Source organism: Artemia sp. Qi Xiang Cuo, chromosome 19 (genome assembly GCF_049724085.1).
Source record: "Artemia sp. Qi Xiang Cuo chromosome 19, ASM4972408v1, whole genome shotgun sequence".
NCBI lineage: Eukaryota > Metazoa > Arthropoda > Branchiopoda > Anostraca > Artemiidae > Artemia > Artemia sp. Qi Xiang Cuo.
In genome coordinates, this window is record NC_142812.1 from 27,449,185 (window position 1) to 27,466,332 (window position 17,148).

General features: G+C 37.3%; 2 protein-coding genes across 2 annotated transcripts in view; one reads left to right on the plus strand and one right to left on the minus strand.

Annotated features, from left to right (window-relative positions):
* The window catches only part of LOC148940679 (uncharacterized), a 112,686-nt gene extending 103,786 nt beyond the window's left edge, over positions 1-8,900 (minus strand). Inside the window, exon 1 of the mRNA XM_089105616.1 lies at positions 8,780-8,900. Coding sequence (XP_088961742.1) covers positions 8,780-8,794 — 15 coding nt within the window. The 5' untranslated portion in view covers positions 8,795-8,900. The remainder of the gene's footprint in view (positions 1-8,779) is intronic.
* The window catches only part of LOC148940681 (oxidized purine nucleoside triphosphate hydrolase-like), a 61,791-nt gene continuing 44,671 nt past the window's right edge, over positions 29-17,148 (plus strand). Inside the window, exon 1 of the mRNA XM_089105623.1 lies at positions 29-49. The gene's annotated coding sequence lies outside the window, so the exon portion shown is untranslated. The remainder of the gene's footprint in view (positions 50-17,148) is intronic.

The following is a 17,148-nucleotide window of genomic DNA, read 5'->3' on the forward strand; positions in this document are numbered from 1 at the left end:
ATGGGATCATTTTAGAAGCTTCGTTGATAATGTAAAAGACCTTTCTAAGGTAAAATTCCCGGCACCGGCAGTGTCTATGAATACGAATATTCTTTACTATTATATTTATTACCCCATAAACGATGAAAACTCCTTTTAAAGGAGTGCAAACAGGGTCGTCTGGAAATTGTTCCTACTATGAGACTATTGCTCATGAAAACTGATATTTAGGTGAAGCTTTCTGAGAGAACATTCCAGTTTACATTGCTCCAGGCTAAACTTTTTTTTTTAGATTGTGCAACAGGTGTTCAAATAACACCCCATTGGTTTAGGGCGGTACAGATGAAGCTGATATGCGCAAGTCCATAAATTTGATGCTTTAACGATATTCTTTTCTTTTCAATAGGAGTATTTCTGCAGTGGATTGTTGTCATTCGTCTGGCTCATTGCTCGGCAAAGTTGATTTCCCAATTCGCGTGCGGCTCTGGTACATACATCCACGATCAGGCGTTTCTGACGACTGGGAATAGTGGCCTAAGGGACTCTCGAGCGTTTTCGACATGTCAAAAACAACTGATTCAACAATAAAACATATTTGTGTCTTTTTGCATAGTCATGTTCAAATTTGTCTCTGCTGGTATTTAATATTTATTAACTTGTTACTGGTAAACTATGCTGAAAATAAAGGAAACCTTAATACAAATACCAACGTTTGGTTTTTTTTTTGGGGGGGGGGTGTTCCGGGGTCTTTATTTCTTTTCCTAAAATGTAATTTTTATTATTCAGTGTTAAGTCAAGTTTTATTCAGTGTACCCGAAATTTAACGAAGGTTTAAAATTACAATAAAGGTTTACTAATTAATAAACTGATTTAGCTCTCATAAATTTTTAATAGTTATATTGTTCATATTTGGCTCTTTGATGAGTAATTTTAGCAACACTGACCCTGCTCAACCACCTATCCTTAAGTTATTAAAGACAGTTTTTCCTTAAAGCGATTGTTTACCGTATTGATAAGAACAAAAATTTAGTTGAGCTGAAATCCAAGGAAATCATCCGCCACACTGATGATATTTCGGAGACGTCTCGAAATTCAACTCAACAATTTTTTTGTTCCGACTGCATAAATGATATTTCGGAGACATCTCAAAATTCAACTCAACATTTTTTTTTGTTCCGACTGCATACTTAGATTCGAGGCGCTACTCCTTCCTCAAATTCCCCAACGTTCAACAAAATATTCAAAACACTTCCTGTGCATTTCTTCTTAAGCACCAGCCCAAATAGTCTAAAACTTCGATCCCGTAGCCCAGGCCTGGTCTCGCCCGACGGATAGACCTCATGCCAAGGTACAATCTCGAGAAGTTTTTTGGCACGGCTTAAATTACAATGAACAGGTCTACCTTTAGCAGCAGATTGGTCCATGTCGCGATGTGGAGTTCTGAAGCTCTCTAGCCCGCGTCGTCTACAAGACAGTGGGAGTCATATATCAAATTAATGTTGTATCTTACAAGTTTGAGACAGAAATTCTTATCTAAATTTAAGTTACGTATTTGAACAAAGTAATCTATATCTTCTTTATTTAGTTTGCTTTGTCATGCTTGTATATACAAATTGATCTAGTCTTCAAAACAAGTCCTCATTCAACGCTGAAAGCAAATAAATTGACTAATTTCTTATTTTCGTTCAGCTTATCTCGAAACGGACCTTTTATTAAAGACAGAGAACTATTATAACAAAACATTAAATAACCTAATACAAAAAGAAAAAAAGAAAAAGCAACCTATTTAAGTTTTCTTCTCAAAATAGACTTTGCTGTGTTTTTTTCCAGTCATAAAGCAAGTCAGAAAAAGTCGAACTTTGGATGTACTATATTTAACTAGCGCTAACTTGAGCTAATCAGAAAATTATATGAAAAATTCTGATTGGCTCAAATTAGCGCTAGCTAAATTTCGGAATTAGTAAAATCTCATTGTGAATGGGCCTTTACCGATTTCCTATCAATATTGAATGAAAACTTTATTGTTTGAAGCATAGGCTACGTGAAATATTTTAAAGCATATAAGAAAAGTTTTTGTTATCAAACCTTTTCACTGTCGAGGCATTGCGGAAAAAAAGGACATTTTGTCATAATGGTAAAGACTCCGTCGAATCGAGGGGCTCCGATGGGATGATTTTGTGAGTAATAAAATATTCCTTGCCCTTACTCACCAAGTTCCATTTGCCAGAATTACATACGACTTTGATCCCACATCCCATAGTTGGCTGCGTCCAAGGGGTAGACCTCAGACCAGATGGAAGGACGGCCTTCACAAGTTCCTCAACATGACCGACGTTGCGGCTGTCGAGGTCCCCCTCATAGCAGCAGGCAGGTCCATATGGAGGAGCAAATTTGCTATGTTCTCTATGCCACACACCATGCGGCAGGAGCCTTAAGTCAAAGTAAGTCAAGTCTTCTATTAAAGGACTTGTTCTTAAAGCATTGGCGGGAAAAAAAACTTTAGCGTAAAGAGTGGGGATGACAGATATCAAGACATGGGCCAAAAAAAAAGCTTAGTGTGTTACGTTTGCAGGTATCACGTGGGTAGCCTTGTTCATGTAACAGTTGAACATCGTCAAGTGCCAAAAACTAATGTTATGGTTTAAGAAATGACACATGAGGCGTGTTTCAGGTCTCAATTATTACCATTGATTATCATCAGTTATTTGCTATTACCTTCAGCCTAAAATGACAGATAACAAGCAATTTAGCCTCTAAAATTAGAATAATACATAAAAAGGGCTAATATTGTAGTTGATCCCACAATTATGGTAGTCTAAATTGCTTCTAATTTTGTGTTTTCCGTTGTCTTGAAACGAAAGTAACAACAAATACTTAACTATCACTAATGATGGAAGAATTCTGAAACGTACCCACGGTTGTTGGGGTTTCATGGAAGATGGTAATGATTGACACCAGGTCCAAAATAAAATCAAAAACATCTTAAGAAATACCATTACTAAAATATAATTTGTCTGCTTCCTTCTTGAAAATAGCACAAAAAGTTTGGTTTACGTTTGTCTAGGCTTTTAGAAAAGCCTAAGCCCATTCTTCTTGATGAGATGGAAGGTATTTTACATAGAAACCAAATGAACACGTGCTGATTGATGATTATAATGTCCTTATAGGCAATTAGAATTTAGATTCAGATCTCGTCACATGTAATGGTCTCTATGCTGGTGACATGCTATCTCTATGGTTCTGATTGAAGTCGCTTTGATCCAATAGTTCAGGTGACCGTGGCTGGATCAAAAATGATGATTTTACATAGCACACCATCTCGTCTCTTTCGGCCTGTCTGAATTATCTCGTCGGGTTAATCAACTAAAAGGACTAGCTTAGGGTATATTTGTAAGTAAAAAAAAAGTCGCATGAATGAAAACAAAGGTGCAATCTACCTTCTATTGCAAATGATGCTGGCTTACGTGCAGACTAGGGAAGTACGAGGGCAAGAGAATGCTTGAGGACTCTTAGGACCTTCCCCACCTCCAAAATCCCAAATTCTCCAAAATTTTTGTGTTCTTCTTATTGAAACTATTTTTTTCTAATTACCACAACCCTCTAAAAATAATTCCTGCGAATATGCCTGGTGCAAACTGAATACCAATAATAATTTTATTCCGAGTCGAGCATCAATGTTTTTTTCGTGTTTGAATTTTAGCGTTGTTCATAATTCGAGAAAAAACCTCTAATGAAAGCAAAAAAACACTAAACCTTAAGAAAAAACTAAAAATAATTATGCAAAAGAGAATCTCTGGGAAAGAAAAAATCCCTAAAACTAGTGATGCCGACTTTAAGGTGTACTAAGTTGGTAAAATTTCTGGAAGTTTGAGCACTATTTGATTTCTAAATTTTATGATTAGTCCATTCAAATTTTTTAATTTCCTTTTTTGAGTATTTTTTGGTGTAATTGTAATTATTGTTTCCCCACGTTACAGGCCATTGAGCCTTTTGTGGAAGGAACTAAGAATTATTTCTTAGGGATTAACGGCACTAGAGAGTTCAGAGTTTTATTCACCAATAAATGCAGATTGGAAGTACAATACTTTTATTCCCCCTCGAAAGGCTCCGTGGCCAGGGATACAAGGGGGATATAAAAAGAAATATAATGTAAGCAATAACCAAAAAAAGAGAACAGTAGCCAAACAACATGTAACATTAAAAACAGACCATACCTGAGGCCTGGGAGTCAGAGAAGACAACCATGCACTATGAAATAAACACTTAGGGGACATCAACTCCTCAGATGAAAAGGAAAATAAAATAAATTAATAAAAACAAAATGCTATTCTTTTTTATTCTTAACTAAATGGTCCTTAAGAATCCTTTTAAAAGTCCTAAACCAGTGCCATCTCTGTACTGAAGAAGGCAGGGAATCCCAGACCTGTTGACAAGCAATGAGTGGTTGAAATCTGACCGTATAGTAGGGGTAGGAGCAATGCAGATATTATGTGAGGAACGAATGCTATATGGGGTTGAATCAGAAATAAACACAGGAGCTTCTTGAAGAGATTTTGGAAGATTACCATGAAGCTGATGAAAGACAAATGAAGCACCAGAAAGAATATAAATAGAATGTAGGCTTAAGAGCAGTTTTGGTGAGGCACAGTTAATGTCCATAACCAGACGCCGTGCTTTATTATACATGACAGAAAGTGATCACAGTGTAGAAGGAAAAGTAGACATCCATACAATGGGCCAATCCGAAACATATGACTGGACAAGACAGAAAAAAAAGAAGCTTCAGAATACATCCAGAAATTGTGATCCGAGTTTTCGAACGATACCCAAACTCCGTGAGGCCTTAACCCTAATCATGGCTATATGGTTTCTAAACGAAAGGTTCTCATCAAGCAGGATACCCAGAAACCGGACCACCCAATTCTCTGGTCTACACAAGGAGCCTTGTGACGCCTGAAGGTCCGTAAGCTGAGACGTTCCGTCTTCCCAAGGGTCCCAAGAGTAGTGTCATCCGCAAAAGCAACAAGACAATCTTCATTAGAAGTAGTATTGGAACATGAAGGAGCATCGGGATGACACAGCTTGCAGCATGCTAAAGGTCTGGTGTTTTTGACAGCCGAAATGAAATCATTAACATAAATCAGAAATAGAACGGGGCCAAGAACAGATCCCTGAGGGACGCCATAATCTACTTCAGAAGGGCTCCGGCAAAGTAGATAAGTTAAAATAAGCTAAGCAGAAATATTTGATTTAAAATAAAAAAAAGCATTTGATCTTATACCAGTCTTTGGGGTTTTGAGGGACGAGTAGCTGCATTCTTATTTGTGGTTATTTCTAATTGTTTCAAGCTTGTCTTATTTATTAAATTTAAGATTTGTTCGTTTTTAAGTATCATTTATTCATTCAGAGTAGTATATGATATTTTTAGAGTTGGCGTGATCATTCATTTTAGTTTATGTTATTTTTTGGGTTTAGTCTGTTAATTAATATTAGTTCCTGTTCGTTTTACGTTCTACCCATTATACGAATTTATTTCTACTCTTTTAAGTTTTAATGTCACTCCTTACTTTTACTCCAGAGCCAAAAAGGTTTTGGATTAATTTCTGTCATTTTTTAATTGACATATTTGGATTATACGTTAATTTAAAAAATATTTGTAAAACTTTTTATATTTATCTGCTTAAAAACTAAAATGTCTGATAGCAATTTGACTATTAGGACAAATTTGAATAAAGGGTCAAAAGATTCAATCAGCTGTCATTTAACGAAATAGTTTTTCAATAATACTTCAAAAAAATTAGGGTGTATTAGAAAGAGGATTTTTGAATCACACTGTCTCACAGAAATACAGCACTTTATTTCTGTGCAATTGCACCTCTGAAACCCTGCTTAATTTTAAAATGAATTTTACCACTCTTTATACCTTTATACAGAAAGAGGGAGGGCTTTAATCTCCTCGAGGATTTGTCTGCAGAATAATTTGTCTGAAAGGATGGATGAGAAACAGTATTTTTGTAACCCACTGTCTCCTAGAAAAATGGCGCATTATTTCCGTGCAACTGCACCTATGAAACCCTGCTTAACTTTAAAACGAACTTTGCCACTCTTTATACCTTTATACAGAAGGAGGGAGGGCCTTAATCTCCTCAAGGATTTGTCTGAAAGGATGGATGAGAAACAGGATTTTCAATCCCCCCCCCATGGGCACCAATAAGCTGAGTTTTAGGGGGGGGCTTACCTGCTCTAATCGGCACTTCCAATGCTGTATAATAGAAAACCCAAAACAAAAATATAAATATAAGGCAGTATCATTCAGCCAGCGGGGGGTTGGTGCCCCCCTCTGGCCCCCCCCCCCCCAAATGGGTGCCCATGATCCCTCCTCTAAGTACCTCTAAAATCCTCCTTTACTTTACAATGATTCTAAAAACATTTCTAGAATAGCAGGACTCACTATACCAGTGGTATTTAAACTCAGAATATACAGATAAGGATAGGCCGAAGGGAGGAAATAAAATTTTGAATTGGCCTTAGTGCAAATTACGGAATAATAGGAACGAAAACTAGTTTTCATTTTTTTTTTAATATCAGCATTCAGCAAAAAATTATAGCGAGCTAAATAAATTCTTAGAGCGTAAAATAATCCAGAGCAGTATTAGAACAGGTCATGCGGAAATGGCTATAGGCTATCAATCAAGCCTGAACTATGGGTAGCCTTGCGCAGTCATCCCTCCTCTAACCTAGCTAGGCTAGAATAATAACAAAAGAGTAATGCCGTTAGATTCATTCAAATTCAAAGTACCTACTTCCATACTTCCCCCTACAAAGGGCATTCACCATAGATGACCTTTTACAGCCTTTTTGTTATAAAAGCGAAACCCTAAGAAATAGATGTAGCCTACTACTCAAATGAGGGATAAGGGGAGCATTTTTATTCTCATATATCTGCTCAATCCTGCTTCAGTAGATTTTAAAATTTTGAAAATCAATTTATTAAATTTAGGCCTAGGAGCGAAACCTTGATGAGGCTTCGAATCCTGCTGAAATAAAAGGAATTACACTTTCAAAAAACCGAGCCAACGGAAAAGGGACTGAAACCCTGAAATTAAGGCAAAACCTTTTTTTGTCAAAATTTAGACAGAAAATCTAATTTCAAAAATTAGACCTGTCATCTATGCAAACTTCTAAGCCCTACAAATAAGGAAAAGGTTGATATAGTAGCTTGGTAACACTTTCCTACGATATACTTTAGACCCCAGATTAACTCCCGAAAGCTGCATTCACCTAACTCAGTTACTTTCCAAGATGACATGAAGCCCCTCAACTAGAACTGAACCACAAACGGTAATCAATTAGGAAGAAAAGTATAATGTAATTCTAAAATGTTGCGCGAATATTTATAGAGGTTAATATTCTCATCCATCAAAGGGGGGGGGGTAAGCAGAGCAATGCAGTTTTATGGTTGAGGCATAAGATTGCTTTAAAGCAGTTTCCAGAATTTTGGTAACAATTTTCAGCTAGTAAATAATTAGAAATAAAGTCACTTTAAGGGCACAAAATAAAGTTTCCCTAGGAAGCGATTAATATATTTGGAAAGAGCTTTAAAAGACGCATCGAATGGTGTGTTCGCACTCTACCTAGCTAAGTAATGGAAAAAATTAAAACATTTACCAGAGTAAGTACAAGCCCACAAAATTTGCAAAATGTTGTATATAGCCTAGGTCTATATTTAGCCCCGGTAAGGAGATGTGGGGCTGGCATGTAATTAAGAAGACGTTGATTTGTAATTAAGCAGCAAGATTTCTGCATAGAAGGAAAGGTGATTGTTCAGAATGATATCGCCTTTGAAGGAAACCACTTTAATAACAAAAGAGCATCAAAATTAAGTTCCACATTCAATACTCTTTTAAATATAGCATTCCCTACGTGGCGATTGCGCACAATTGCCAGTGGCGTCGTTTGGGGCGGGCAGTTACCCCCTCCCCCGGTAAATTTTTACCAAGTCATATTATTGACTTACGAATAAAGTGAATATACCATCGATGCCTTTTTTGAAGCTCTTTACGAATATAATAATCATTTTTGTTGGAAACGAGTTTTAGCCTCCACCCCTATATACACCAATTCAGGGTATATATTTGGACATTAGGGGGGTGGGGTTAAATTTTATTTCTGATGTAAATGAGAGGTAAGTTTACACTTTCCCCCAACCCCCCTAATGTGCAAATATATACCCTGAAGTGGTAGCCTATATATAGGGGTGGGGGCTATAATTCGTTTCCGACAAAAATGATTATTATATTCGTAAAGAGCATCAAAAAAGGCATCGATGGTATATTCACTTTATTCGTAAGTCAAAAATATGATTTGGTAAAAAATTTACCCCCCCCCCTCCATAATTTTAAGAGAGAAAACTATTTGATAGGCTATCCCATGCCCCTTGACTCTCCGTGTGTGGACTACTCTTGCCCCCCCCCCCCCAAAAAAAAATGCTGGAGCTACACCCCTGACAATTGCTGAAGACTGACTCTCTCGGTTTGCATTATTTTTTTTGTAGGCTACTTAGTTCGTCCATAACGCCGAGCAGTACTAATTTACAAAAACACAGCAAAATCGAAGGCTTTTGTAAATAGCCTAGGGCTATATTCGGCTATCGGGGGGTAGTGGCTAGATTGCAAATGGCACGGTTAAGTTTGTTTCATTTCAAAAGAGCGCTGAATGGGGAACCGAATGGTATTGGTCTTTTGCTAGTACACACTTAATTACAGAAAAGCAATCTTGCACCAAGATTACCTTCACTTACCTCATTTGAATCCATATCCGTTGTTTTTTTGTTTGTTTTGTCTTCACGCACCCTTAAATTTCTTTTCTGTTCATGTAACAATCCTTCTTGATCATAACTTTAACTTCGTCTGATTTACTGTTTGTTGAGTCCACATGAAAAGACGGCCCGGTATTTGCGTCACATTTATTACGTAGCTCATTTACATTTACCTGTTTATAGTTCGCTTAGGTTTTGAATCCGGTTGAATTCTGAAAAGTTTAAAGGAAGTTAATCTAGATTCAAAGTAAATATATTGAAATAGCCGTGCGTTGACCTGAATTGTCCTGATTCAATATGCTCTGACCATCCTTTTAAATTGAGTTTTTCATTAGAATACCGGACTTGGCTAATCAGACTAGAGCTGTCTTATTATTTGATTATTTGAAAAAAAAACTACGTTTTCGAAAGAGTTAAAGAGGCTAAGTCACAAGTTCGAACCTTGAAACGTACAGGGATTAGGAGGTACAGTTGGGGGGCTGCCGACCCCCAATACCACCGCAATTGCAGCCTCTTTTGTTAAGATTTTTATTTTGGGGGTCTACCGGCCCCCTCAACCCCCGCTTTTACTCTTGCAAAGAACTACGTTGCAACACGAACAAAGTCTGCTTGAATTTTTTACCGTAAGAACATCCTATTGCATCTCTTTGATTAGAAACAGTACTGAGCCTGTTTGCTAGATTTTTTACAGGAGATTTTTCCCTAACCGATAACAAGCTATAATGTGATAAACTTAATAATTTTGAACAGAAAAAACAGGGAACAGAAGAAGGGCTCAGCATAAACAAGCAGTTTAGGTTGAAGTAGGTTGTTCAGGTTCATCTATTTTTCCATCATACATAATCACACTGAATACATAACTATAACTGGCACAGAGACAAGTTTGTAGTTATAACTGTAACAGACTGAGTTGTCATTGCCAAATTCTCTGAAGATTTAAAAAAAAGTCATTGAAACAATTTCATTCGTGTTGGTACGACCAACTGATTGCAGGCTACAGGACTTAAAAAAATCTTAACAAAAGAGGCTGCAAAAGTGGGGGGGGCGGCAGCCCCCCAACTGTACCTCCTAATCCCTGTACATTTTAAGGTTCGAACTTGTGACTCAGCCTCTTTAACTCTTTAGAAAGCATAGTTTTTTTCAAATAATTTCTGCACGTTTTTGTACAGTTTATTACTTATTATTGCTTGACTAACTGTTAGCTAATCGTGTCAGGAGTTAAAGTTGGGGGCTGCCGCCTCCCAAACCCCCCGCTTTGGAAGATTCTTTTGTTAAGGCTTTTAATTCCTGAATACTCAAATCAAATACACATTAAGATTTTCTTTTTTCAACTTTTCTTCGAGCATGCGGGTATACGGCATGTTATCAAAGCAGTGGAGACTTACCTGTAAGCTGAAGGCCGACTGTGATATTCTTCTGGAGACGCCTGTTGAGCCGAAGGATTTAATAGATTGGATTTAAAAAAGAAACTGGGTTTCTTTTTTAAACTTTAAATTTAAGAGATACTACTTTAAATTCAATATATAAAAAATTTACTCTGACGGGGAATCGAACCCGGGTCTTCCGCATAGACAGACAGAAATACTGACCACTGTACCATCAGAGACTCGTTGTTAAATTATTTTTAGTCTCTGCAATCTAAACGCAAGCAAATACAAAGTAAAATTTTCGTTTTTCGACCAAAAAAACTTCTGGGAAAGAGCTGAAATTTTTGGAAGCTTGCCAGGTTAAGAGGACTTTTCAGGTTAAGAGGACTATTTTGATCTAATTTAATAATGAAATACTATGCTTTTAGGAATTTCAAAAATTAACATGGGCTCTTATAGGAAAACGAGGTTTTTAGTAAATGTAAATTCGGGGGATAATTTTTTCGGTCTGAAAATATCAAAAGGCCCTAACAGGTCAAATTCCGCTTTGAATGAGTCCTCATTCACCCGGATCCGTTGCCAACTGTGGCCTGTAGGCGTGGCTGATAAAAAAGAAAAACTTAATATTTGGTTTTTGGAAAACAGGGTAGGAGTGATCGGATTGAGCTGAAATTTTGAGGATAAGCTCCCAGGCCCTAGGAAAGATTATTCTCTAAATTTCAGCCCGATTGGGCAACGTTAAAGGGGGCTGTGGTGGGAGGGTTGAAACTTCCGGCCCACTTTCCCCCATGAAGATAAAGTCGGAGGGGGGTGTTTCTTAGTTTGAGCTTAGGCTACAAAATGCGATCACCGCCGTCTCTCTGCGACAGCTAGGACTGGAAATCGCTTTACATTGTGGTGGGTCGCCTCTTTCAAGGAGGCACAAGTGTGCCTCCTTGACTAAATAAACTCGCAGATCCAGGCTGCTCATTTTGTTTAATAGACCGTGGAGGTTTGTTTTTATTAATAGAAATAAACAGCCCAAAGGGGTAGAATAATCGAATGTCAAAATTTGACGGATTTCCAAAAATTCTAATCAGTTTTTTTTTTTTTTTGTAAGAAAAATGTTACCTCTTGCCAATAAGAAACCGATTACAGCCATTATTGGGACGGTCAGTTCCTTTGGGAAGAGGGCGGGGATAGGGAGTCCCTATTGGAGGTTAGAGCAGATTTTAAGCCCTTCTTTGGAAGATCAAAAATTAGCAAAAATAAGTATTTTATTACATTGCGGAAGAAACGTGATGCGTTTTGGATAAAATTTGACTTAACCGGACATAATCCTTATACATAAAAACAGGGATTCCTTTCTCCAGAAATTAGTATCTGTGAAATATATCACAATAGGTTTCTTAATCTTAATATACATATATTTATACACTATTCTTACTACTACTAACAGCTCACAGAAGCAACAAGCCGTATGAGGCCAACACAGCTACATACGCTCCTCCGCCATTCTAATCTATTCAAGGGCTCCCTCTTTATACCCTCCAAAGAAGTTACCATTTCCCTGACATCTTTCGTTACAAAATCCTCCCACCCTATCTGGGGACAACCTGCTTTTCATTTGACCTTAGATGGTTGGCCGACTAGGACGATCTTTGGCAATCTGTCATCCTTCATCCAGAGAACGTGTCTTAGCCATCTCAACCTTTCTCTCATTATTGTCCTAGAAAGCAAGATTGAACCACATTTTCCGCAAGTTTAATGTTCGGGATACGGTCTGTCAGTCGGGTATCCAAAACAAACCGCAGGCAATTTCTCTGGAAAACATCTAGAAAATCCCCCCCCCCGTCTTTCAGAGTGCCTATGCTTCAGAACCATACTTAACCACTCTCATCACTGTAGTTTCCAATATTCTAATCTTGGTTCGCAGACTTATATTCCTATTCTTCCAAACCTTTTCCAACTGTGAAAAAAACACCCTACTGCTACTACTAACAACTCACCGTAGCACCACGCTGCCTGAGGCCAACGCAGCTATACACGCTCCTCCTCCATTTCAATTTATTCAAAGCTTCTCTTCCACCCTAACCGTTGACGACCTGCTTTCCGTTAAGCCCTAGACGGTTGGCCGACAAGGACAATCTTTCGAAATCTGACATCTGCAGAACGTGCCCTACCCATCTCAAGATTTATCTCATTATCGCCCTAGAAAGCGGTATTGAACCATACTTTTCGTACAGCCTACTGTTTGAAAAACCGTCAGTCAGCCGGGTACGCAGAACAATCCGTAAGCAATTTCTCGAACATTTAGCAAGTCTTCATCCACTTTTCAGAGCGCCCATACTTCAGAATCATATTTAACCACTGTCATCACTGTAGCTTCCAATATTCTAATCTTGGCTTGCAGACTTATATTCCTATTCTTCCAAACTTTTTTTTAACTGTTTTTTTTTCAACACCCTGAGCCCTGGCTATTCTACTTTTAACATCTTCACTGCTCCCATCGTCTTTACTAATAATACTACCAAGGTAAGTGAAGCTGTGCATCTGATGAATCTTTTCGTTACCCAACGTCACCTTTTCATCCTCTCCTATTCCTAGCCTTAGCAACCTTGTCTTCTTAACATTAATTTTCAAACCTATTCAAGGACTCCGAATTCGCAAAACCCCTAAAAGTTCATTCATTTGGCTCCCACTTTCATCTAGGATGCTTAAATCAGCAGCATAATCTAAGTCCAGGAATAGGCCTTGTCTATTCTGCTTAACTGCACCCACCGTTTTTTACTTATAACACTACCTAGAAAAGTGAGGCTGTCCACCTGATATCTCTTTTCACCTCTTCACCTTCACTTATTCCTAGTTTTACCGACTTAGTTTTTTTAACATTAATTTTCAAACCTATTCAGATTTCAGAGTTTTATTCATCAATGAATACATGTTGAAACAACAATATCCATGTTCCTTCTCGAAAGGCTCCATGGCCAGGGATACAAGGGGGATACAAAAAAAAAATACAATATAGGCAACAACCAAAAAAAGAGAACAATAGGAGAACAACATATAAGATTAAAAAGAGACCAGATCTGAGGCCTGGGAGTCAAAGTGCAGAGAATAAAACCATGCACCATAAGAAAAAAACCACTCAGGGGATACCAACTCCTCAGAGGAAAAAAAATAAATGAAAACAAAATGCTATTCTGTTTGATTCTTAACTAAATGGTCCTTAAGAATACTTTTAAAAGTCCAAACGAGTGGCGTCTCTGTACTCATGATGGTAGGGACTTCCAGATCTGTTAACAAGCAATTAGGGGATTAAAATATAACAGTATAGCTGGGGTAGAAGAAATGCAGATACTATGTGACTTCCCCCCCCACCAAATACCAGAAAAAATTCCCCCAGAAAACTTCTGTATACTTCCCAATAACCAATACTATATGTAAACATTGGGAAAAGTTCAGAAGTTGCAGACCTTCCCCCGGGACCTGTGGGGGATTAAGTCATCTTCAAAGACATAGTTATTGTATTTTTGACCATGCTGAACAAAATGGCTATCTCAAAATTTTAATCGGGTGACTTTGGGGAAAAAAGAGCGTGGGAGGGGACCTAGTTACCCTCCATTTCTTAGTCACTTAAAAGGGCACTAGAACTTTAAATTTCCGTTCGAATGAGCCCTCCCGCGATTTTGTTGGACCACTGGGTAAAAACGATCACCGCTGGGAAAAAAACAAAAAAACGCATCCGTGATCTTTCTTCTGGCAAAAAATACAAAATTCCACATTTTTGCAGATAGGAGCTTGAAACTTCTATAATAGGGTTCTCTGATATACTGAATCTGATGGTGTGATTTTCATTAAAGTTCTATGACTTTTAGAGAGAAATGAGAGAGAAATAATTTATTAAACAAAGTAATGCTTACATAATCTTTCAACAATCATCCAGGAAACCACTTGGGTTGTATATGATGGATGTCATCCTTATAATCTACTAACATATATTCACACTTCACCCATAAATCAAAATCACAAAACAAAAACAAACAAACAAATAGTGAAAATGTAACAACTTTTAACTATTAGCATACACTATTAAACAATATCGTCGATAAACCATAAACAACGTGGAAACGAATTACTAGCGAGACAACTTAAATCATTAACAACTTCCCTAAAGGTAACGTTTCAACCCACTCAGGGAGTGAATTCCACAGCTGTGGTCTATACAAAACGCAGAAATAAAGATCCGCGTTGAGTAATCCAAGCCTCAGACACTATTCCTGAAGAATGCCTACTGTGGTAAAGCTTTCTAATTTAGTTAATTATGAATTTAGTAAAAATAAATTAAGACGCAAATACAAAGTTTAGAAATACCACTTTTTTTAAGATAAGGAATATATCCTGCTAAGTTTTTGCTTAAGGGGAAATTAAGAAATCACCACTTCCAAGCTGTTGCGTAGGCTGGGTAAAGGAAGGTGTGGTTGATAAAAATGTATAAAATATACATTTCATCGGATGGGGAAGACTGATACTAACTTTATGCCGGACCGACCTCTGGTCTGTTGTTTTTAGAAATATCTTGGAATATTGTCGGATCATTGTAAGTGTCTAAGTATCCTATTATATATTATTGTAGTTTTCTGACACTTGTGGTCTACTTGGGACAACCAGTCCCAATAGAATATATATATATATATATATATATATATATATATATATATATATATATATATATATATATATATATATGTATTATCAAACCTTGTATTAGTGTATATTAACTAAATAAAAGTATTATTTTATAGTCAACCTCTCTACAATCTACCTTTAGTCCCTCGAACATACCCAGTTGGTACGCCTCATTAGTTCGGTCATAGCCTAAGGCACGCTACCAAAGTTTAATTACCTTAGGGCCATAGTTTATATCCCCTATTAAGGGAGAATAAAGGCATCTACCATTACATCACCCTAAATACCATAAATACCTCTTACCACAACTGGTGGCCGTTGGAAAAACTGGGTCGAGAGGGCTAGATTAAAATAGTAGATTAAAATAAAATGGCTTTACCAGAGGAAAAAATGAGTTCCGTATCAATAGTACTTGAAATTGTAAAAATTATACCCGAATACGCGGGAATTTCGGATGTAGATGAGTTTATCAAAAGACTAAAAATTTGCGACGAACTAACTGAATTATTTCACAATAAGGTCAAAGAGCAATGTGTCTCAGCTAAATTAAAGGGAAGGGCCCTGAAACACTTTGAGGCGACTAAGGAAAAAGAGCCCAAGAACATCAGTACTCTAATTGAATCTTTTAAAACGAGATTCATAGAAACAAGCGTCTCCGAGAGGCTAAGAACAGAGGTAGTGACATTCAATACCTCAACTAGTATCAGGGAATATGCGGACAAAATTTGTAGATCCGTGTGCTTACAATTAGAGAAAGGCGGAAATGACGAGACAGTACAGAAAGTACTTTTACCCAAGGGTTACCAAAAAAGTTATTAAGACTAATATTATAACGGAAACCTGAAAAATTAGAGCAGGCTATAATCCTAGTAGAAACAGAGGTAAAAATTGACGAGGCTATGAAAAAGTTTGATCAGATGTCAATAAACAACACAGGAACCCAAGAAATTATGAAATATGAAAGAAGACAGAAGCGGGTGAACTTTGAGGAGCCAAATCGTGAACCAAAAAGGTGCGACGGAGGCCGAGGGTTGCCGTCTAGGGAAATAACTGACAGATTCCACGAACTTGAGAGATTAGCAGCTAATAGCTATAGAAAATATGGGCACCCTCCCCCACCAAAGACAGATAGTTGGGGAACCAACAATGACATATCAAAAATATTTAGAAGTAACCAGGAAACAAACAAACAATTTAAGAGGAAATTTAATTGCTATTATTGTGGCAAAACCAAACCACTATGCAGCAGATTGCTGGCATAGAATACGCAAAGAAGGCCAGACGTACAAGACAAGACACAAGTTCAGAACGCAGGGGAGCAGAAATTTAGGAAGGCATGGAACAAATAATACTTGGCAAACACCTAGTAATATTCCTGAATTTAGGCCCAGGAGGCAAACGGTTAACAATACCCAGGGTCAAAGTAGCAACGCTGAAGAAAACTGGGATAACCCCAAAAACTTTTGGCCAAACAGTGGGCATTTAAACGGAGAAACCAGCCTGTAAGGGTCGACAGGGCTGTTTCCTTGCAAAGACCCCTATATAGTTTAGAATGTTGTGATACAAATGAAAATAATAATAATCTACAGATTTTGCTTTGATTTAAAATCGAGTGTTTCAAAAATTTACCGTGTTTACTGGACATGGGTGAGTCTAAATCATTAACTCGAGAAGAAGTTTTTAAGAGGTTTCCTCCTAGTGTCAAAAATCGCGTAAGCAGACGCCAGAATACCCTGACATCAGTGATAGGGCACAGGCTGACAATTTTGGGAGAATGTCCATTAAAATTTAGCACAGGGGATAAAGAAATAACAGTAACAGTGATAATATGCAAGCAGCTACCATTTTCTTTTATTCTAGGAGTAGATGCCATCAGAAAATATGGGATCGTATGGAAACCCATATCTGATACAATAACCATAAACCAGGCGAATTAAACTAATAGGCAAATTTGCGTAACAACAGATAAGGAAAGTCACGATTCAAATTATAACCTGAAAATAAGCGGACAATTCACAATAGAAGGGGGAACGACAGCTCAAGTTTTAGCGACATTAAATACAAAAGAAGGACAGATTAAAACAATGGACGCCATGATAGGAGGATACCCTCTAAAAGAATAAACCATGATTTTCGTGGAAAATCAAGTTATTAAAATTTAAAAAGGTATCACATACTTTAAACTATCAAATCTAAGTAATAATAAAGTAAGACTGAACCAGATAGAACTTGTACCAGTAAAAAAGATTTCAAATTAAGGACTAAAATCTCTAAACAGTGCAGAATTAAGCGTAAATTTCACTAACCACGAACAAT